The sequence below is a fragment of the Epinephelus fuscoguttatus genome, linkage group LG23 (genome assembly GCF_011397635.1).
Source record: "Epinephelus fuscoguttatus linkage group LG23, E.fuscoguttatus.final_Chr_v1".
In the NCBI taxonomy this organism is placed as follows: domain Eukaryota; kingdom Metazoa; phylum Chordata; class Actinopteri; order Perciformes; family Serranidae; genus Epinephelus; species Epinephelus fuscoguttatus.
Window position 1 is genome coordinate 5,667,903 of NC_064774.1, and position 24,406 is coordinate 5,692,308.

Here is a 24,406-nt window from a genome sequence, read left to right on the forward strand (position 1 = left end):
CACACACACACACAGAGTCCGGGCCTCTTCACATTCCAGGCTGAAAACAGGAAGTCCTCCAAACACAATAAAACAAACCAACAGAATGAAAACATTCAAATGAAGAAAGAAAAGACGGAGCTGCTGCTTTTAATATTCACTCACCTGGCTTCACTGAAAAAATCAAAACAGCTGTGATTTGTATTTTTATTTTAATTTGTTTTATTACTGCGTCTGCTCAGTAAAACACAGAGAATGAAATGAACAAAGCAAAATAAAAGTCTGTCTGGCATCAGTTATGAATCAGCCACCACACAGGCAGAGCTGATGGATCTTTAATAGAGGATTTATTGGCAATACGCTGTAGTTGTCAGTACTTTTTTTTTATAGGGAAATAACCAGAAATATCAACTTTGAAACCAACTTCAACAGCATATTTGAAACAATTTTCTTAACATATTTGTGGACACAGCAGCTATGTCTCAGTTCAGGGGCTGCAGCCTTCCAAGGCTGCATCTGAAGACTGATCGCGTCACATTGGCGTAACCAAGGCCGTCCCATTTCAAAGGCTTCTTCAGATGCAGCCGAGAAAAGCAGCCCTCTTTCCCAGAATTTGGAGGATGCAACGGATGAATCCTTCGTGGCCCAGCCTATCCCAAGATGCACTGCGCGCCGGTGACGCACACAGCTTAAACAATCTTCATTGACCTATGGCTAAGCCACGCCCCCTCCACTCACCTGGACAAACTATCAACACTCAGTGCCCGGCGCTATGGCAGGTGTCACAGTACACAGCATTTCACAGGAGGCAACTGATGATTTTTGGGGACATAACGATCAGATGTCATTGAGAAGTAACCAAAAGGGCCTAAACTACGCATTGGAGGGATATATTCATCATTTTATTGTTGAGAAGGTCGATGAAAAGCTTAAATTACAAGCCAAAATTTACAGGTCACAGTGTACGCTTGTGAACCGCATCTGGTTGCCGTCACCATCAAAGACAACAAGTTAAAGTGCCACTGAAGTTAAGGTTTTTGGCTCAGAATATGAGAAAAGGATAACGGCCTTTTTACCATCTTTACCAAGAGTGTCTCTCCGTTAGTTTGGTGCTACAGTATTTACACTGAATCATTCAGCATAACGTTTGCCAACCTTTGTTATCTCTGCCATTACAGATAAGTTAATGAAGCTAAGCTCCAGAAGTTAACGTTAGCTTAACTAGAGCCCTTTGGACAACAGCTAACAATGATGTACCATCACCAAAGTACAAAACTAGAACAAAATAGGCTAATGAACTCCCAGCAAACAAGGTGACATGATGAACAACGCAGCTAGGAGCTAACGTTAGGCTAACTTTAGCTAACGTTAGCTAGAGATGTTAAAGATAACTTTATATTTCTTTCCAGCAAAGTGACAATATGTTGCCTCAAACACAATGTTGACTTACCTTAGAACAGATGTAGACATCATTGTTAATCTTATTCACGTTGAGTTGATGTTGTGGTCTAACGTTACCACACAACTTTATCCAAAGGAGACACTTTTCTCGCTTGAGATGTGGTTTAAAGTGTAAAAATACACCTGGTCGCCCAGCCTCTCAGGATACCTTGTGTCAGAGTTGCATGTACCCCATGCACACCGTTTGACCATTTTTAAACTTCAAATCTCAGAAAAAGCTCATAAAACCCAACAAACTGACTTTCTGTAATGCATTTCAATGGACGTCCAGGCAGAGAATGTCCCAGTGTATGGGAATGGCTATACGCACTGTGATTGGCTCATCACGTTTGAGGGCGGGGCTTAGCCATAGGTCAATTAAATACATTGACATGAAAACACTCCATCAGCCTGACATATATCAGACAGCGGTGAATCGTCTCCTCAAGTATTAGATAATCCATGATTCAGGGCTAACTAACTTACTAGCTTACACCGTCTTTCGTCAAGCACAGCTGGTTGCTAGGTAACAGGAATGCCAACAAGTCAGGGCGAGAACAACTGGTGATGCAAGCAGGAAAATCTCCGCAGACCAGACTGTCTCATTCCAGAGACTGTTCTGTTTCGCTGTTGCAGTCTTCAAAAGACGCGTCCGACATAGACTGTGAAGGCCGCGTCCTTTGGAGGCTCCAGCTGTGAACTGAGACACAGCTACGGTCCAAACCACGAGCCTCTGAGTGGTCGTTTCTCAGAGCAACAGCTAACTGAGCCGGTGTCTCTGAAAGACCTGATGCTAACTGGAGAATCCGTACTTTATGTTTTACACATGTGGCAGGGTGGTGCAGGTTGGTCTTATTTTTCTCACCTCATCTGTAGCCACAGGGAGTCTCGCCATCTCCATGGATCCGAACTGTTTCCCCAACAAAACCCTTTTTGCGTTGGTGCCATCATGTTGTCAGTAACTTCGAATCTGCACACTTCCCTCGACCAGTTCAACCAATGACAGTGCTTATACTTTGACAAAGATCTATTTTTAGCTTGTCAGTATCTTGTATTTGTCATGGGAAAAGGTCATTGACAAATTTTTTGGGCCTTAACGCCGGGAATAGACGTGGCCTGAGGTGTTATGTTTTCAGGTCGCCCATTCTCATGAATGCGACATGTCAAGAATACCTAAAGGGATTTTTTTTTTTTTTAGTTTTGGCACAATCTATCTATCTATCTATCTATCTATCTATCTATCTATCTATCTATCTACAATCTATCTCAAGAAGCCCTATAGGGTATTTCCTCAAATTTGGCACCAACATCCACTTGAACTTGAACTGAGCGTTGAACTTGTGGTGATCTCATCTGTCCCATTCTTGTGAACCTGTTATGTCAAAAACGCCTTTGGGAATCTTTTTAGATTTGGCACAAATGTCCACTTGGACTCAGTAATGACCTGATAAGATTTTGGTGCTCAAAGGTCAAGGTCGCTGTGACCTCATCCATCTCATTCTTGTGATGCAGTATTTCAAGAAGGCTTTCAAGGAATTTATTCAAATGTGGCACAAACGTCCACTTGGACTTAACAAAGAACTGACTGAATTTTGTGTTCAAAGGTCACTGTGACCTTGTAAAACATGTTTCTGTCCATAACTGAAGAATTCATTCACTAATTCTGACCAAACTTGACACAAATGTCTAACAGGATAAAATAATGAAGGTCAAAAGGTCAAAGGTCAGCTTGACTGTGACATCATCATGTTTTAACGTCATACCTCAGGAACAGAAGGGGAGACATTTGGTCAGATACTGAATTGGTGACTCTAATCTTGAAACTGTGCTGATTGTATAGATCTTCTGTGTGAAATTTTGATGTGTGTGTGCAGGACTGCCCAGTGGACCTCACAGCTACAGACTGGAGGAACTGGCCTACACCAGGAGTGGAGACAAAGGAGACTCTGCTAACATCGGTGAGAAACTCCTCAGAGAACACGTTACTGTCCAGAGAGCTGCACAAGTTAACGTGGGATTAAACTCACCAAGCTGATACAGACTTGAGTGGCAGAGCAGAAGTTCTCAGCAGTAGAGGCTAGCATCATCAGCTAACTGGAGAAGCTCATCAGACTAAAATCAAAGCTTACTTAAAGCTTAATGTTTTGCACGTTTGCTTTCCTGCAGAGAGTTAGGTGAAACATCAATACTACTGTCATTTATGTCTGTTAAATATAATGCATAAAGACTGAAAGCAGCGGGACACTGCACATCTTAAGTTTTATATCTCATTTTTCCTTGCTAGGACCAGTTGCTCTGCTGGTTCCCTGGCTAGGACACATAGCCCCCTGTTAAACAGTGAAACTGGGTTTTCACATGTTGATACTTGTGTGTACTAAACATGATATAACATGTAGAAGTGCAGGAGTTAGATTTTGTAACCATTGGATAGAGCCAGGCTAGCTGTTTCCCCATGTTTCCAGTCTTTATGCTAAGCTAAGCTAACCAGCTGCTGGCTGTGGCATCGATCATCAAATAACATTTATAAAGCACCAAACTGCATCAACTAGAAGCCAAAGACAAGTTTTATTTTTCCTTCAGGAGTGATAGCTCGTCACCCCCTCTTCTTCCCCTACCTGAAGAAACACCTGACGTCTTCTGTGGTGGAGGAATACTTCTCCCATCTGATCCAGCCTGGAGTGAACAACGCCGTCACACGGTGAGCAGAGAGCCGTGTGTGAGGGTTTACTTGTTGACGTCTGGGTGGGAAACACCTGAAGGTCTGACTCTGTGTTACTTGTCAGAAAACTAAATTTCATCTGTTGTTTCTCTGCAGTCGTATCTCAGATGTTTCAATATGATGTCGCTTTTAAAACTGAGGGATGACTCCTCACCTCATACTGCAGCTCAGTTTGGCAAAACAATTCCCCACAGACAGACATTAGCTAGCGCTAGCAACGTTTCTGTTGGTACCATTCACAACTTTTCACTGTGGAGACAAACAATGAACTGTACTGCTCGGTGGAGACGGGGCATGAGCCTCACAGAGCTGCTCGCATGACTGCAAACTCTTTGACTTGTTGCATGAAAACAAAAACTGCACCAGAAACACAGTTTAACCAGTATCATGTTGTTCAAGCCGTCAGCCTCTGAACACCCACAGGAACAGAAATTATTTCTTTCTTGAACATCATCAAAAATCAGAGCAGTGATCAGCAGCACAACAGTTTACTGTACGTGTCTGTGTAAAAGAGAGGATGTGGTTGTGTTTGTGTGCACCTCCTCCATAGAGCATTTCAATTGAACACACACACACACACACACACACAGCACACACACACAGAGCACACACACACACAGAGCACACACACACAGAGCATGCCGCAGCAGCGATTAGCGGCTTTGGTTTCTTTAATCACTGTCAGACGTCGGCCTTCAGCTACAAGACACAACAGAGCACGAACACACCGAAAAACAAGATGTACCATCTGCAGCTGAGCAGATATTAGTTACACACACACACACACACACACACCGGAAATACACACCGGAAACACACGCCGGAAATGCACACAGGAAACGCACACAGGAAGCACACAGGAAACGAAGCACGTTATTCAAACTGTAGGAAAACCACACTAACCTCACCGTGTTCTGTTTTCTTCTTCTTCTCTTGTTTATCTGTCGAGCTCAGCAGGAGGACTCCTCGCCTCATGCTGCAGCTCACTTTGGTTTTTCATTCCGAGGTCACAACAAGTTAAATTATCTCTTGTTTTTGACATATTTTAACTTGAAGTTTTCACATCTCCAAACTGCAACTCACCATTTTCATGAATCCGTCACTACAGACGTTTGATGGCTCCATTTATATTCAGTAGGGACCCATGTGATGTCTCTGTGTTTTAAGAGTAGCTCTGTAATTAGTATGTGGGAATGAACTGCAGCCACCATGACATCTGTCCACAGGTAGTGAATATATAAACTGTCAGACAGCAGTCTGCTGGAGAGTTAAATGTCTCGTATTGTTCAGTAAGGCTTCGATCACACGCAGAGTTCTGCAGGTTGCAAAATGCGAGCCAGTTGCCAATAGGCCGATGGCAGTCAACAAGACAAGGAGAGATGCGTTGGTGCATCTTTAGTTTTTAAAGGTGGCTGTAATTTGGAGAAATGTGCAAAATACTGTTCAAGGAACATGCAGAAGGTCACAGTACAAGAACCCCTACAGGGAATTTCTTCAAATTTGGCAAGGCAAGGCAAGTTTATGTGTATAGCACAATTCAACACAAGGTAATTCAAAGTGCTTTACAGAGACATTAAAAGCAACAAGACACAATTTAAAACAATAAAAACAGTTGATTAAAAAGGGAAATAGAAATTGAGAATGATAGTGATAATAATAAAACACAGTAACAAAATAAAAACAGGCTCAATACATTGCATCTAAGAGCAGTAAGAAGTGGAATAATAATAGTCATAAATCAGCAGTGTGTAGTTAAAAAGTACAGGCAGTAGAATACAGCAGGTAAGTATTTAATCTAAGAGTACGCTTCAGTAAACAATAGTGTTTTTAGCCCTGATTTGAAGGAGCTGACAGTTTAAGCAGACCTCAGATCTACAGGAAGTTTGTTCCACAGGTGAGGAGCATAATAACTGAATGCTGCCTCACCTTGCTTGGTTCTTGTTCTTGGAACACACAACAAACCAGTTCCAGATGACCTAAAGGGTCTGGATGCTTCGTAGGGAACCAGTAGATCAAGCATGTATTTTGGTCCGAGACCATTCAGGGCTTTGGAGACCAGCAGTAAGATTTTAAAATCTATTCTTTGACTCACAGGAAGCCAGTGTAGCGATTTAATGACCGGCGTAATATGGTCCAGTTTCTTGGTGTTTGTAAGGACTCTGGCGGCAGCGTTCTGAATCAGCTGCAGCTGTCTGATTGATTTTTTGTTAAGGCCTGTAAATAAGCCATTGCAATAATCCAACCTACTAAAAATGAATGCATGAATAAGTTTTTCCATGTCTTGTTTAGACAGAAACCCCTTAATTCTAGCTATATTTTTCAGGTGGTAATAGGCAGATTTAGTAATAAACTTTAAATGGCGGCTGAAGTTCAGGTCTGAGTCAATAATAACACCAAGATTTCTGGCTTGATTTGTAGCTGACAGTGACATAAAGCCAAGGTGGGCGCTGATCTTTGCCCTTTGATTTCTAGGGCCAAAAATTAATACCTCTGTCTTTTCTGGATTTAGCTGGAGAAAATTCTGGCACATCCAGTCATTGATTTGATGAATACAGTTACTCAGTGAGAGTAAGGGACTGTAGTCGTGTGATGACACTGAGATATAGAGTTGTGTGTCGTCGACATACGTATGATAGGAGATGTTGTGATGTTCCGTAATCTGGGCTAGGGGTAGCATATAGATGTTGAATAGAAGTGGTCCGAGAATTGACCCTTGAGGTACCCCACATGTGATCGTAGTTCGCTCAGATTCATGGTTACCAATTGACACAAAAAAGTCCCTATCTTGTAAGTAAGATTTGAAGCATTGTAGCACAGTGCCGGTGAGTCCCACCCACTTTTCCAATCTGCTAAGTAGTATGTTATGATCAACTGTATCAAATGCAGCACTGAGATCTAGTAATACCAGGACAGAGGATTTGCATACATCATTATTCTGATGAATATCATTTAAGACTTTGATAAGTACAGTCTCAGTGCTGTGATGTGGCCGAAATCCAGACTGAAATGTGTTGAAAAGATTGTTTTGCATCATAAAAGTATGGATTTGCTGAAAGACAACCCTTTCGATGATTTTCCCCAAAAATGGCAGATTTGATATTGGCCTATAGTTACTAATTGTTGTGGCGTCCAGATTTGATTTTTTTTAGGAGAGGTTTTATTACTGCAGTTTTCAAGGCCTGGGGAAACTGGCCTGCTTTAAGAGAAGTATTTATTATCTGCAGTACATCTGGAGCTATGCAGTTAAAAATGGTTTTAAAAAAGTGTGAAGGCAGAATATCAAGGCAGCATGTTGTGGGCTTTAATTTTGAAACCGTTTCTGTTAGAGTTGTGTAATCTAGGAGGCTAAAATGTCCTAGATTAACCGGAGGACAGGAAGGCACAAGTGTTACCATTCCTGAGCTGGAGCTGCACACTGCCTGTCTTATCTGTAATATTTTGTTTGTGAAGAAGGCTGCAAAGTCATTACATGACTTGTTAGACAGTAGTTCATGGTTGGTCAGTCTGTCCACTACAGAAAAAAGTGTGCGGGCATTATTACTGTTTCTATTGATAATCTCTGAAAAATATGATTGCCTTGCATTCTTCAGTTCCTGGTTATAGTTGTGAAGACTCTTTATAAATGTCGTAATATACCTGGAGTTTGTTTTTTCGCCACCTGCGTTCAGCTTGTCTACATACTCTTTTGTATTCTTTAACCAGTGTGGCGTTTCTCCAGGGTGCCTTTTTCCTGCCTGACATAACTTTGGTCTTAACTGGGGCGACAGAATCAATAACAGTCATAACACTGGAACTAAAACTGCTTACAAGGTCATCAACTAGAGCTGAGGGCAGGGTTGGTGATGGTGTAAAACGCAGGGTGAATAATGTGTCCTCTGTTATGTGTTGGTTCTGTGACATGCTGAGAAAGCCCAAAGTTATCCAGAATATTTAACAGTTCCTTAGCACACCCATCTGTAAGATTATCAACATGAATGTTAAAATCTCCCACTAAAACAACACAGTCAAAATCCATGCACGCAATAGACAGCAATTTGGCAAACTCATCAAAAAACCTTGCATCATATTTGGGGGGTCTGTAGATGGTCACTAAACTTGCTCGACAGGGGGATTTTAACTGAGTGGCAACATATTCAAAGGAGTCAAATTGACCATAAAACATTTGCTTACACTGGAAGCGTCCTTGAACAGAGTGGCAACTCCGCCTCACCTCTTATGTATTCTTGCTTCACTGAAGAAACTAAAATTTGGAGGGGCTGTCTCAATTAAAACCGCTGCACTATTTTCCTGACCTAGCCAAGTTTCAGTTAGAAACATAAAATCAAGTTTGTGCTTGTTAATAAAATCATTGATTAAGAAGGATTTGCCAGCCAGAGACCTGATATTTAGAAGTGCTAATTGTGAAGCGTTATCTGGCATAAGTTTAGAGACAGACTGTGTTTGACATGAGATACATTTCAGATTTGATGGGTTGACTGTCCTTGATTTTCTGCAGTTGTTTTTATTTTCGCCATGCCGCCGGCTGAGTGACATTGCCAGCATAAGGGGGAAAGCGGCACGGTGACTGTCCTATCTCTTCTTTTCTTGACATTCTTGCTGGGACAGAGACAATCTCTGCAGGTTTCTTGTAATGTGGAGGACAGAGTCACAGACCGTGATGTCATCATCATGGGAGGCGGTTGTTGTTTTGGGAGCAGTAACTGTCTGTCTGTCTGTCTGTCTGCTCCCTGTGTGAGCAGACAGACAGACAGACAGACAGACATTTGGCACAAATGTTCACTTGGACTCGAGGATGGAATGATTACATTTGGTGGTCAGCGGTCAAAGGTCATGGTTGGTGTGAGCTTGCATCCATCTCCTTCTTGTAAACACAGTATCTTAAGAGCACCTTCAGGGAATTTCTTCAAATTTGGCAAAACATCCACTTGAACTTAACAAGGAACTAATTGGATTTCATGGTAAAAGGTCAAGGTCACTGTGACCCTGCATCTGTCTCATTCTCGTGAGCACAATATCTCAAGAACACCTGACAGGAATTTCATTAAATTTGACACAAACGTCCACTTTGAATAATAAACTGATTAGATTTTGTGGTCAAAGGTCAGTGTGATCTTGTCTGTCTCACTCTTGTGAAAGCAACATCTCAAGAAGGTCTTAAGGTAATTTATTCAAATTTGACACAAACGTCCACTTAGACCAAAGAATAAACTGAGTAGAATTTGTGCTCAAAGGTCAGTGTGACCTCACAAAACACATTTTTGTCCACAACTGAAGAATTCATGACATGGATGGAGACTGTCAGAGACACTGGACTGGTGGGCGGAGTCATACAACCACAGGGCGGTAATTCTACTTTGTATTGTGTCCGCCAGTATAACCAGAGGAAGTCTAAAATCCTGTTTAAACATCTTAACCATGTTCCTGGCTCCGCTTTGAAACCCCACAGATACCACACTGACAAAGACTTAACAGAGTGCTGAAGTCACTGCGGTTCGACGGCATCATACTGCAGTCAGGAAGAAAACCACAACTGACTGAGACAAACCAGGAACACAACGTCCACTGAAACCAAGACACAACCCCAGAAACATTACTGACTGTCACAGTGCTGCTCCAAGGTAACGACACAGCAGCCCAGACATAACAGAAGACAGGGAGGGTTGTAGTTTACCAAACAGCAGACGAGGACGAGCTTTCTGCAACATCACGGATACTCCGAGGCAGCTGGCAGAATGAGAACCACTGCTGAGCCGTCAAAGGCTGCACAAAATAAATCTCTGTTAAATTTATGAATCCAGTACAGCCGAATGTACCAGTTCCTACTGATTTATGTCTTAGAATAAGGACTGTAATAAGAGAACATGTTTAGCTTTACAGAAAGACACCACCACTGAGCCTGATTTCCTTATCTGAAGTATCTTTGAGTTACATTAAACACACTTCAAATCAAGGATATTTCTGTTGCATATAAACTAAAAGCTCATACATCTTTCTAGATCGATGCAGGCACCTACCTTCCCCTCTTTACTTCTAGAAAGTGTCTGAACCAAGTTGTTTTCTATCGGCAGTAGTTTGGAATGTTTGTAGTTCACTGATTTGTTCTTATGATCTGTGTCTTACACACATCAGAGGACTTAGAAAAGACACGTTCTCACATCTAAAGACAATGTGAGTGTTTAGTCCCACTCCATAAGATTTCACTAAGTCAAAGAGAAATCAAGTTGCATCAGTATTTACATTAACAAAGATGTGGTCAAATATGTCTCAGACCACCCCACCAAACCCTTTCAGTCCAGCACCTTTGGAACCAGCAGTAACCTTTCAGACACATAGAACGCTTCTGTTGGTGCCATCCACAACTTTCACTGTGGAGACTAAAGTGTCTCAGTGGTCAGTTGGAAGCATTCTCTGGGCCTCGTGCATGTGTGTACAAAATTTCATGACAATTCTCCAGCAGTTGTTGAGACATTTCAGTCTGGACCAAAATGGTGGATCATTAGCTTAGCGTGGCTAATGTTAGCTAACTTCAGATGGATATTTTTGTAGTTAAGTTCACAGACTTCAGGAGTTTTCTCTACCTGTGCCACTGTTACACCATGTTTCATCTTGTCTTAGTTGATTATTTCAATGTTTAATCACAAAGTAAAAACAAGATGAAAAAAGAAAAAGGAACAACAATAGAGAGAAATGCAGATGTTCTGTAATTACCCTGTGTGGCCACAAGGGCGCTGTTGAGCAGAAGTTACACTTTTAAGCTGCACAAACAAGACGAGTAGTGTCACGCTGCATTAGCTCTCAATCTGCAGGTATGATGGAGGGAGACGGCTGAACACGTGTGCAGCTGGCGGACGTGTCTGAGCGGTGACTCAGCGCGGCGGCGTGTTAGCGATTAGCGTAATGACGAGGTGGAGGTCGTAAAGCTTGCTGACCTGCGTCTCCTATCACACCCCGAGACGCCTCCCTGCCGCAACAGGCGCTTCATTAGTGCACCCCCGACCACTCGTTAAAGCTGCAGGAGGCCCCGCGCACACACACACACACACACACACACACACACACACACACACACACACTTAACTGCTTGCAGACGCACACACTCAGGTTTTTGCATATGATCACGTTTGACCCCTCCCCCCTCTGCAACTGCTAACACACACACACACACACACACACATTAACGTGTGCAGTAAACCGCCATACCAACACATGGTGCCAGGCTGTGCTGGCAGGCCTCTGTGTGTGTGTGTGTGTGTGTGTGTGTGTGTGTGTGTGTCACCACAGTTACTCGACTGTGTGTAGTTTTTAAAAGGCGTGAAGGTTTGCGTTGCCGTGGTTACACGTTTGTGTTTTTGGTGTTCTTTCTGCAGGTACACTCTGCCGGGGATCCACGGCCTCAACTTCGTCCTGCAGAGTTCACTGGGAGGGGGAGGGGTGGCGTCTCTACGCAGTGACCCCCAGGTAACATACACACACACACAGTACACAGAGTACACAGTTTCTACCCTTTCTTCACTTCCTGTTTCTGATGTCTCCTCTTTCATCACCTCGTCTCCTCCCTTCGTGTCCACTCACTGATCTTGCAGCTGAATCTGCAGCTCGATGTGGGGAAGTTTCACAATTGCACATTTCCTCTGATGTGTGGGAGTGAAACCTCGACAAGACGAGTTTTGTCAGGCGACTACTGTCAATGCTCGCCTCTGCAAAGTTAAAAACCTGCCGGCCCACACCAAGTCAGCCAGATGAGACAGTGGCTCACATTAGTTATTTGTTGAGAGCATAAATAGAGAGATGTTGAGCTTTTCAAATGATGATCAGAAAGTGTGTGCTCGTAAATCAGCCCTTAAACCTGTCACACACTGCTGGAGACATGACACACACATTATCTTATACAACCTGTCACACACTGCTGGAGACATGACACACACATTATCTTATACAACCTGTCACCTTGAGTCTGATTCATGATCCATGAGTTAACCTCACTGAATCGACTAAAACATTTTTAAGTTTCTTTGATTAAAACATTTTTGAATTTTCGTCGACTAAAATGTTTTCAGTATTTGGCGACTAAAACGTTTTAAATTTTAGTGGATTAAAACATTTAGAATTTTTGTCACCTAGAACGTTTTAAATTCTCTTCGACTAAAACGTTTTAAATTCTCATTGAATAAAACGTTTTAAATTCTATTTGACTAAAACGTTTTAAATTCTCGTTGAATAAACGTTTCAAATTTTCAACGAATAAAACATTTTGAATTTTCACAGAATAAAATATTTTAAATTTTCGTTGACTAAAACTAATAAACATTTTCGTCTCCAGACTCAGACTAAACCTTAAATAGCCATCAAAATTAACACTTCTCTCCAGCTGCTAGTCCACGCACCATACGTGGTCTGTACGGAGACTTGAACCGGCGACCTCCTCTTCACTGTTACTGACTTTAACTTAAAGTAAAATATCTGATTCTTCCATCACTGCAAAAAGCTCCCAACAGCCTCCTCTCTCCTCTTCATGGCGGTGACAGTCCCTTGTCCTCTTTAACGCCTTTACCTTCCTCTCTGTAACTCTCCTCCTCCTCCTCCTCTCCATCTTTTGTTCAGATGCTCCTGTAAAGTTTTTTACCACCTCCCTGGAATCCAAAGCACATCAAAGAAACACACACACTCACAATGTGCCAACACACACACTTCACACTTTTGCACTGACCCATAAAATTCCAACACACACACACACACACACACACACATGCACACACGCACACACACACAATGTGTAAATCCAGACACATTTAGGCAGACACACACAAGTTCATGTGAGAACGAACACAGTCTTGACTCAGTGTCGTTTCCTGTCTGTTCTCAGGGTAAAGCTTACGGTCAGATGCTGCTGGACCTGAAACTCAAAGGACTGCCGGACCTCAAGTCACTGGTGGACTGAGACACAGAGACAATACAAACAACAACAACAACACATGACAGTAAAGGAAACTCCCGGTGAGATGTTCTCAACACGTTTAACCTCAGCAGAAACACAGACGGATCACTGATGCATCATGTACAAACCTGACGAACACAAGATCACAGTCACAGATTTATGTTTCGTGCACTGAGTTTTATTCCTGCAGTCCACGGGCACAGATGAGCCTCATGAGATTGAGAACAGATTCACTCTGTGAACCAAACGAGAGGCTTCAGTCCAATAAAACTCCATCAAACAGTGTTTTAATCAGCTTCACCAGGAGACACCACCACAACATGTCTACTGCACTAAAGTTCACACAGCCTCAGGATGATCAGATACTCCACAGCTTCTCATCTCAAATCTCACATGTTCAGATTTAAAACTGTTCCCAGATCTGACACATTACAATCATGTTGATATAAATGATGGAAATGATTGACAGAAAAATAAGATCCAACTTATAATAAACCAAATGACCAACACAATGAACTATGAGCAACAAAAAGAAGAGGAGAGAGGAGAACCCAGAGAGGGAGATTTGTTAGGGTTCAACTAACTAAGGGGCCTTCACACTCTACGTAAACTGAGGTGACTAACATTAACTTTAGCATCGTGGCTAGTTACCACATGGTGGCATCTAGCATCGTCACACCCTGTAGAGGCTGAAACAGACTATGATGGAGTCCAAACGAAAGGAAGTAATGAAGGTTATGAAACATCCAAAGAAGTGTTTTGAAGATTCCTGTGCAGCGTTATAAGTGTCTTGAATCCAGTTGTGAGCTCTTTGAAATCCAAACACTACTGTTTTCACTAAAGTGGGTGCTAAAGGAAGCATTTTAAGGATCATCCTGCTGCGAAGGAACTCATTGTCTGCATGTGTTTACAAGAACTTCCTTTTTAAAAACCTTATTTGCTGCCTTTGTTCAGACTCCTTCAAAGTCTGTTAACAGCGTTTGATAGAAAGCTTTTCCTGGCATCACAGAGAGCCCAGTGAGGTGAGGACGATATGCAACTTATGCTTAGGCTGAACTGTTCCTTTAACTGTCTCTGTAGCTTGGACCAGTTTTTGGGTAAAGGGAACATTTTTGGGGGTAAACGTCCACGTAGACTTCACAATCTGGACCTGAGCTCCTCACCAGCTTCAGGCGAGCTGCTCCTGACCTCTGACTTCCTTCTAAAGGAGGAGCGGTGGTGGTTTGGGTTTCCCTCGGAGGGTAAACAAAGTATCTGCCATGATCTGTGAGACGCTCCAGTCAGACATCAGAGACTCAGGCCGAGTGGGTGGGATGCCTGGTTTCCCCCGGCTGATTCACCTCGACACGACCCGGCTCCGATGTTCGCCGCCCCGCAGGAATGTGCGTCTCCTTCCACCAAAACCGGCTCTCTGGCTTCCAGTCTGTTTATCCATAATTGCAAACAGACTGAAGCTGCAGTCGGAGTCACTCCGCAGCTTCCGTCATGGCTGAAAACTCATCTCACCCACCTCCTCTGAATCATATCCCCCTTTCCCAAATCTTCCTCTTCATGCTGCTGCAGTTTGCTCTCATCAGTAAAGATGAAACCTGACTCTCTTTGGATGTCCAACTCTTTCCTGGCGTCCATTTTTGAGTTCCAGGAAAACTGTTGAGCTACTGTTGCTGTTACCCTTGACTTTGACCTTTCTGGGATGAATTCAGTATTTAATCTGAACTCTTGCTGTTGGATTTGTGACCTGCTGAATCCAAAAAAACATTTGCTCACATGGTTGAGCCCAAACACATAAGAGAACCACATTAGACGGTCTGCCTGGAACAATAAACAAAACAATGGTCTTCTAAACAGACGTACAAAAACTTCTACACACAATAAAAGCATCATAAATGACAACAAAACAAGTCTGTCCAGATGTGAATTGAAAGCAGAGTTTCATGAGTGTAAATCAGACCAATAAAAACAATCACATGGGACGAATAAAAAAAACATCAGCATGTCTGTGGGATTTAAAGACACTGAAGTGGTCGCATTTGCAGAGCGAGGTGTTAAAATCGAGGCTGTAAATTCCAGCTCATTTCTTGTTTCCATAAAACCAAATTGAAAAAAGACACGAGCTGCAGTGTCGTGTGGAAATGCGCTCACATCTTAATGATGACGATGAAGTTTGAGAGCAGAGCTTTCAGATTCACATCTGTCCAGCATATTGCCGCTTCCCAAAGCTCCGACCCTGCGATTCCCAAGAAATATCTGCAAGATTTGTGAGTTAATTAGTTGGAGAAACACTTCATCATTGGGAAACAATGTTTTCCACCTAATTCTTCATGCAACCCACAGAAAAACATGTCAGGCCTATTTGATGTGTGTGTGCAGGAAAAGATCTGCGAGCATTTGTTGCTCATTTTTGAGCACATTTTAGTAATTTTAGATGCTTTCTTTTGTCTGAGACAAATATCAGACAGGAAATATTTGGGTCTAAACACAAGTTGTTGTTTTTTTTTTTTTAAATCAGCAGGGATTGTTGTTGAGTCTGTCCTGACTTCATCTGGGACAAAGGTCCAAATATGTAATATAAAGGCTCCACACTTTTTTAAATGAAATAGTTATGGTTCTGCTACGAACTAAAAGAAACAGGTGAAGAGACAGACGCTCAAGATCCTGATTGTCTGTCCCAAATTTTATGGTGATCCACTCAGTAGTTGTTATTTCAGTCCGGATCAAAATGTGAGCGATAAAGCAAAGATCCAAGCATTGAGCCTTGTGGAACACCATTTTCATTTTAGTAGAATAAAAGTAAACTGCAGAAACAGTCAAAGTCAAAGCAATTCAAGCTCTTTGGCTAACCCAGTTCAAACTCTGGAATATCAAACAGGAGTAGAATTTGTATTTCTTTTTGTTTTAAGATACTCAAGACCTTGAATATCCGTCCCAAATTTCATGGTAATCCTTCCAGTAGTTGTTGAGGCATTTGAGTTAAGACCTGGGTTTTACTATCAATACCAGGGTAGGAGCTTTTTTCCTTTATTTAAACACACTTACGACCTCGAATGACTGTCTCAATTTATGTGGTAATCCATCCAAAATGTTGGCTAGTTGGGCAAAATAGCAAAGGTCCAAGCATTGAGCCAAGTGGAACACCATTTTCATTTTAGTAGATTTAAAAAAAAAAAAAAAAAAAACAACACACACACACACACACAAGCAAAAAGGCTCTAGGTTCTTTGGCTGATTCTGATTAAACTCTGCAATATCAAACAGGGGTATAACTTGTTTTCCTTTGTTATTTTAAGACACCCAAGACCTTGAATGTCCATCCCAAATTTTATATTAATCTATCCAGTAGTTTTTGAGATCTTTCAGTGTGGACCAAAGTGTTGCAAGTTGCTGTGAAAACGCAAGAATTGATACTAGTGGAACACCAGAGAGTGTTAGGTCCTATTAACAGTTATAAAACAACCAATAAAACTGTAAAAACTCAGCTCAGCTGACTCTGGTCAAACTCTGCAATATTAATCCACGGAGGAGCTTGTTTTCTTTTGTTTTCTTAAAGACATGAACGTCTGTTCCAAATTTCAGTGTAATTCTCCCAGAAGATATTTTACCCTGGAACAAAATGTCACTAGTAGGGTGACAAAAGCAGAGGTCTCAAGTACTGAGCCTTGTGGATTGCCAGAAGGTCTTTTTACTTTAACACTTAAATCAATCAACAGAGACAACAACAAGCCCTACCTTCTTTATACTGGAAGAAAACCAGTTTTTGTTCTTAGTCTCTGGTTGAGACAGTTTATTTGGGGATTCGCTCACACCAGTCATAAATGCTTCGACTGCAAAATAAGCTATAAAATCTATCAGTGATGCAGATTGTGAGAGAACAGAACACTGTTTTTTGTGCATATAATTAACATCCATGCCACTTCCTCTCGTGCACTAGCAGTCTGGACAGCAGTTATGATGTTTTTATTGATATATATCATGTAACATACTTAGGATACACAGAAAAACAACACAGGGAAGATTAGGTCGTCTTCTACTGGGACAACTAACAATTGAAGTGCCTTGTTCATGGGCAGCTTATTGTTATTACACCTTTTGATGTTCCAACCTGGGATTTAAACCACTGACACTTTTTAAATTGCCATTTCTTTTTTTGTGACTGAATCAAACTGTAAGTGCATTATTCAGACATTGTTTTCTGTTTCTCATCTTCTCTTGACCTTTTTAGTACATTACAAAGTTTACAGGATTATGTTCAAACTCTCTGTTCTCCACGTGAAGCCTTAATGTGGAACCATGAGTGCTTTTTGTATCACTATACAACCAATTCAATGTCAACATTTTCTCATGTTATTTCTCTTTGCACATTTTGGAAATATCTCCAAAATATCTCTAAAACTCAAAAATTCAAGCAACTGTAACGTAAAGAAAAAATGACTCCTCTGCCGTCTTTGATTATTTTATTGTAGAAGTTTGATTCTTCTGCTGAGACAGAAAATCACTGAATGCATTAAAAGAGTTATTAACTTCTGTATGATTTTGTAGATACTAAACTGAAGTGACAAATTAAAAATATTTTTTGGGAACAAATCTTCTGTTTGTTGTAAGTTAATGTTATTTATTGTGTTTGTGCTGAAGTGTTAATGACAGTTCTGAAACATTTGTTTCCTTGTTCTTAGTTACAACAGTTTGTTTTAAATGTCGATTCCAGGAGTTTTTTGGATCCAAATATCACATTGAAAAAGACCACAAGATGTCTCAAAATTATGAAATTTCAAAAAAAGACAGAAATGTAAACCATATCAATAACAAAAACTGTCACATGCATAGATAAATGTGTAGATAATGCAATACATTATAAACTAAAAAACAACTACTTCAGACCTACCAATGACTTTACCAGACACGAGCAGCACTGTGGTCCATTTCTGCAGTTAGTTTAGGTGTTTTACCAAAAAACATACGCTTTGGTTCGACTGTATTAAACAGGGGAGAAGCTTTTATTCCTTTATTTTAACACACTTAAGACCTTGAATGTCTGTCCCAAATTTTATGGCAATCCATCCAGTAGTTGTTGAAAACCTTCAATCAGGATCAAGTGTTGGCTCATTGGATGAAAAAGCAAATGTCCAAGCATCGAACCTTGTGGAACACCGTCTTTATTCAAGGAGATTTAAAAACAAACAGCAGAGACAGAGAAATAAACTCCACATCTAATTTGAAGTAGTTCACTTACTTCTGCTAACTGTGGTCAAACAGGGGTAGATCCTTTTTTATTTAAGACACACAGAGTGTTCGTCCTAAGTCTTGTGTTAGTCCATGAAGTAGTTGTTGAGGTATTACAGTCCGGAACAAAAATGTTACTGGTTATTTTGATGAAGAATTTTGTGCACACTGTTCATGAAACCCACCTCCAGAGTTTTATGGAACCCTTTTTAAGACATCGGTAAAAATTACGTCGTACAAAAACCTGAAAAATGTAAATAAATATCAAACACTGCCAATACTGCCAAGTTGGCAGTATTCCTGTAATACTCCTTTTCCTCCAAAACTAGTGTGTATGCAGGTATTTTAAAACACAGGTAACCCTGTTAAAAAAAATAGGTGATAGACTCCTTTCCCATAGCCAGTATACAGCAGATGAGTATGTCTTTCTGTTTGTTTGTTTGTTTTTTGGTGTGTCATGTTTGACGTCACAGACAGGCTTAAAACAGGTTAGTAAACAGTAGTAAGCAGCATGAAGGCCAGTGAAAGTATTACAGTGGTTACCTCTTTTTGTAGATCTCTTATTTAGTCAGTCTCTCCTTCAAACTCTTGTGGCAGCGAGTCATCACATCTCGCCGGTTAAGGAGCTAAAATTAGCATGTTCACCTGGGTGTTGTATTTCCTTCACTGCCTATCGGAGCTGGAACCAATAAATACCTGTGACTGCTGCAGAGTTGGGATACGGGTGTGAATGCAGATTGTAACCTTTCCCATTACATACAAAAACCAGATGTAAGCAGGCGTTATCAGGTTTTATGTGCAGTGGGGGAGGGGCTTAAGAGAAAACACCGTACTTCTTATAAAAGCTGTTGACAAGATGTTTGTCAAGGTCCATTTCCTATCTTTTTTTCAGAGTTTAAGCTGCGTCCATTTTTGTTTCTCAGCAGGGAAATCTGGTTTCTTAAAAGAGACTGTTGGATTTTAAATGATCAGCAGAATTTCTGTTATCTCTGTTGTATTCATGTGGAGGCAGAAATCTGAAAACCTGCATGAATGAACTGTCTGCGTGGAGAGGTACGACTGATGGGAAACTGATCCTTTAATGAAACACGAACTTGTTTTCCCACAAACACAAAACGTCTCAGCGTCAGTCAGACAACAAGCTGAGGATGAAAGATTGTGATTAACATTCATCACATGCAGACAGCATGGGAACAAGTATGTGTGTGTGTGTGTGTTCATTAATCAGTGTGAGAGCTGCAGGTCGTCCGCTGAATCGTTTGTCATGATGTTGTCGTCTTTGTGCAACACATTCTCTCTCTGTCTGTCTGTCAGGGAGGATAAAAGGAGATAAATGATAAATGACATCTCATCATTCATTATTGTTTTCTTTTTATTCCCCTTCTGTCGTCTCTGCACACACCAACACACACACACACCAACTCCCAAAGTTGGACTGTATACAACTCGACCGCAATTCTTTCATCATCTTTAGATTTCTTGGGACATTGTGGGGACATTCTTGGGACTTCTTCCCACTTCATGTAATAAGACAGATTACACAGCATGGCCAAAAGTATGTGGACACCCAGAACATTACACAGATATATAGACAGTGTAACCACTGATAGTGTTGATCAGGTCTGACTCACAGTCCCATTCATCCAAAAGGTTCTGGACGGGGTTGAGGTTAGCAGTCTTAATGCCCCGTTTCCACCGAGCAGTTTGGTTCAGTTCAGTTCATAGTTTCTGTCTCCACAGTGAAAGTTGTGGATGGTACCAACAGAAGCGTTCCTTAGCGTCCCCATGTTTGGTCCCCCCTCTGTTGGGGTACCTAGCACACAGACCTGGTACTAAAAGGTGGAGCTAGAAACCCTGCAGTCTGATTGGTCAGTAGAGGACAGTCACTCTGGTTTTATGTAACCTCAGTTCATACATCAGTAAACTACAACTATAAAATGAAAGAGAAAAAAATAACTTCATTCACTGGGCCGACTGCCGGCAACTTTTAAGGTGGAACGTTAACTTGTAATGTTACTCAATGCATGAGTTGATGACGTGAATCCATCAGCACACCTTAAATTTCACTGTGACAACTTTGACCATCACTTTAGTTTTTATATGACACACACTTTTAGTAATGACTTTAAAAATATAGATTCATTTGGAGCGGATTATGTGAAGGTCATATATTCTAATCCTCACTTCCTGTGGGCTACAGCAACACTAAACCCCTGAGCTTGCCTGAGAAGGACTAAATGCACAAAGCTGCTATTTTGAAATATCCCATGGAGAGAGACTCTCACTGCAGCCTGTTCTATTTTGTTGTGAAAATGTGGGCGTGCAGCCTCGTTCTGTGGACGATAAACCAGGTGCAGACTTCCATCTGTGTCACCGCTGATGAGGAAATACAGCGAGTGCTGGACGGAGCAGTGAGTGACAACAACGCCGCCCACATTTAAGAGGACTGTCTGAACAGACCCAGGGTCTAGGTACCATGTCTGAAGGCTTACTGCTGGTTCCAAAGGTGCTGGACTGAAAGGGTTTGGTGGAGACGGGGCTTATGGAGACCAGTCAACTTCTTCCACACCAAGAAGAACTCAAGATAATCCAGAGACTTTGTTGTTTTCTTACTACTGAATTACCCCCACCAACTGAATCAGGGCAACTAAATCCAGATGTTTAACCTGCAGGAGGTGATGGAGTCATTCATGGTGGAGTCACAGTCAGGACACCGCAAGTCAACAGTTCTAAAAATTAAAACTAGTCACTAATCATTAGTTATTATCAGTGATCACAGATTTAAGATCAGTGTGAGGGCGGAGTTTGAGGCTGCAGTATCTCCTGTTCACAGGATGCTGATTTAGTTTTTTATCCTCTAAATGTTTCCAACCTTAAACTGCTGCAGAGCATTAACACCAAGCAGGGCAACACACACACACACACACACACACACACTCTCACTCATCCTCTCACACCGTCACTCAGCTTCATTCACCTTTTCTCCTGCAGCTCAGTCGGGGTCACATCAACACACATCTCATCTTTCTGCAGTCATTCAGCAGCAGTCGGGCTGACTCAGCAGGGAGCGACGGCTCAGTGTGTGTGTTTCTATAATCTTCCTCTAATCCCCCAAAATCCTCTTCTTCTTCTCTTTAGAGGAGGAAAACAGCAGGAGCATGAGTGAATGAATGAATGAATGAATGAATGAGTGAGTGACAGGGATAAGACGTGTGGCGTCCCTCCAGCAGCATTCAGTCAGCTGGACGAGTGTTAAAGCTGCAGATTCGTTCAGACTGAAGATCTTCAGCTGTGATGAAGAACTTTATTTTAACAAAGTTTTTCTCACATGAACCTTTACATTTTACCGCTCTTGCAGTTTGGTGTCTTTTTGTTTTATTTTAGATGTTTTAACTATTGTACGTAAACACTGGATTTAATATAAAACATACATTTGGTGTGTTTAGGTGTGAATGTTTACAGGCTGATGAATATGATGAGAAGGAGACGCCTGAGGCTCAAAGTTAAAACAAAGACAACAGAAGCTGAAGATTGAGACACTCAGGATGTTGCAGTTACGTGGGACATGTCCAAACCACTGGACGGCACTGATTACACATATTTCTTGAAACACAACCTGAGTAAAATGGGTGTTAAAGCATTTTCTAAAAACAGCTGGTCACTGTGGAAGGACATCTGGGCACGTCCCTACTTCCCACAAAAGTTCTTCTTTTCAAAGTTGTTGTCACTTTTTAAAACTTCCTGTTTTTTTCTAACATCGTCCTCCCTTTTTAAAAATGTCTCCACTTTCTAAAAATATATCTACTTTTGAAAAGTGTCCTCACTTTCCAAAAATGCTGTCACTTCTAAAAAATGTCATGTTTTCTCTAACAGTGTCCTCCCTTTCTTTAAGTGTGCTCACTCTCTAAAAATATCATAACTTGTCAAAAATGTCCTTTTTATCTTAGGATGCCCTCACTATTTTAAAATCTCTACTTTCTAAAAGTGGCCTAACCTCCCAAAAAAGTCTTACTTTTTAAGAATGTCTTTTTTTATTTACGGTGTCCTCTCTTTCTAAACATGTCCCCACTTTCTAAAAAATGCCCTTTTTGCCAACATTGTCCTTGCTTTTCAAAAATGTCCTCACATTCTTAAAGTGACCTCAATTTCCTGTTTGTTTAATAAAGTATCCTCCATTTCTAAAAATGTCCTCACTTTCCCGAAATATAATTTTTTATTTCACTGCACTCATCTTTCTAAACATGTCCCCACTTTCAAAAACTTCTAACAATGTCCCTTCTCAGTCTGTGTTCCACAACTTTCTAGGCATCTCCCCAGCTGCTAAAAATGCCCTCACTTTCCACAAGTCCCCTCATTTTCTAAAAATATCCTAACTTTTCAAAAATGTCCTTTTTATCTTACGATGCCCTCACTATTTAAAAATGTCTACTTTCTAAAAGTGGCCTAAGCTCCCAAAAATTGTCTTGTTTTTTTTATTTACAGTGTCCTCTCTTTCTAAACATGTCCCCACTTTCTAAGTGTTGTACCTTTCTAAATAGAAAGTTCCCACTTTCTAAAAATGCCTTTTCTTGTGTCCTTCTTTTTAAAAAATGTCCTCCCTTTCTAAGAAATGTCCCCAGTGTCCTTCATTTCTAAAAGTAAATCCAACTTTGTAAAAAATGCCCTTTTTGCCAACATTGTCCTTGCTTTTCAGAAGTGACCTCAATTTCCCAAAATGTCCTCACTTTTTAGAAACTTCCTGTTCGTTTAATAAAGTATCCTCCATTTCTAAAAAATGACTCCACTTTATGAAAATGTCTTTTTCTTAATATTGTCCTCACTTTATAAAAACTTCTGAACATGTCCCTCCTCAGTCTCTGTGTTCCACAACTTTCTGAACATCTCCCCTGTTGCTAAAAATGCCTGTACTTTGCACAAGTCCCCTCATTTTCTAAAAATGTCTTTGCTGTCCTGTAGTGTCCTTGTAAAAATGTTCAGTTCCTGAAAGTGTCCCCACTTTCTAACAGTGTCCCCACACTGTAAAAAAAAAACAAAAAACAAAAAAAACAATCTTTCCTCACTTTCTTTGGCACAGAAGAAGAAGAAGAAGAAGAAGAAGAAGATATCAGCTGTGGATCACTGACATGCGGTGAGAGTCTGTCGTCACTGTTTAACCAACAGAAGCTGAGTCTGCAGTTCACACTCAACTCTGTGTGTGTGTGTGTGTGTGTGTGCGCGCGCATGTGTGTGAAGCCATTTGGTGGTTTTCTGGGCAAGGTGAACCGCTGTGACCTCAGCATTGCTCCATTTGAGTGTCAACCACTCGCTGCAGAGTTCCCATGATGCTCCACACTCGTGTGTGTGTGTGTGTGTGTGTGTGTGTGTGTGTGTGTCTGTGTGTGTGTGTGTATGTATGTATGTGTATGTGAGTGAGAGAGAGCAACATTTGCTGCGGTGGAAAGTTTGAGTGCAGTCAGTTGGCTTTGTGGTGGAAACCCTCTGTGTGTGTGTGTGTTTGTGTTCTTGTTCCTGTGACATTGTGAGGACCCGTACACAGAGACCTGGATGTGAGGACATGTCGTCTGCTCCCATCATCCTCTCCCTGTCCAGTGAAAACCACGTATCCCCAGATGTGCTGATGTTGAATGTTTGTGATGAACTGAGGGATGAAGAGTTCCTTTATGTGCTGAGAGAATCCTCCTTCAGATAAACAAACTCTTTTGGATCAGCTGGAAAACTCGTCGTCACAAACAGAAGCAGAATGTTGTGTATCAGTGAATGCAGCAGGAAAATGAACACATGAATGCAGCAGTTGTATTAATCCAACGACATCAGACCGAACACTGACTATAATATCTTTACAAAGTACATTCAGCTGACTGCGTACTCTTCCTCAGGTGAGGCGTTGACTGCAGGACTTGTAATGTAGTCGAGTATTTTCACTGTGTATTATTAGTACTTTTACTTCAGTAAAGAATCTGATTACTTCCTCCATCACTGCTTCAGTGTGTCAGCTGTGGTCACACACACTGTCACAGTTACCTTCTTTTTAAACTCCAAACTGTCCTCTCTGTCTTGTCTCCTTTCACTTTCAGTCTCTCTCTCTCGCATCCAGTCAATTTAAGTATTTATGATGA

General features: G+C 41.3%; 1 protein-coding gene across 1 annotated transcript in view; it reads left to right on the forward strand.

Moving 5' to 3' along the window:
• The window catches only part of lratb.1 (lecithin retinol acyltransferase b, tandem duplicate 1), a 32,996-nt gene extending 16,728 nt beyond the window's left edge, over positions 1-16,268 (forward strand). Inside the window, exons 17-20 of the mRNA XM_049567689.1 lie at positions 3,294-3,377; positions 4,000-4,117; positions 11,506-11,596; positions 13,002-16,268. Of these exons, the coding sequence (XP_049423646.1) occupies positions 3,294-3,377; positions 4,000-4,117; positions 11,506-11,596; positions 13,002-13,076 (368 nt within the window). The 3' untranslated portion in view covers positions 13,077-16,268. The remainder of the gene's footprint in view (positions 1-3,293; positions 3,378-3,999; positions 4,118-11,505; positions 11,597-13,001) is intronic.
• Positions 16,269-24,406: the final 8,138 nt, after the last annotated feature.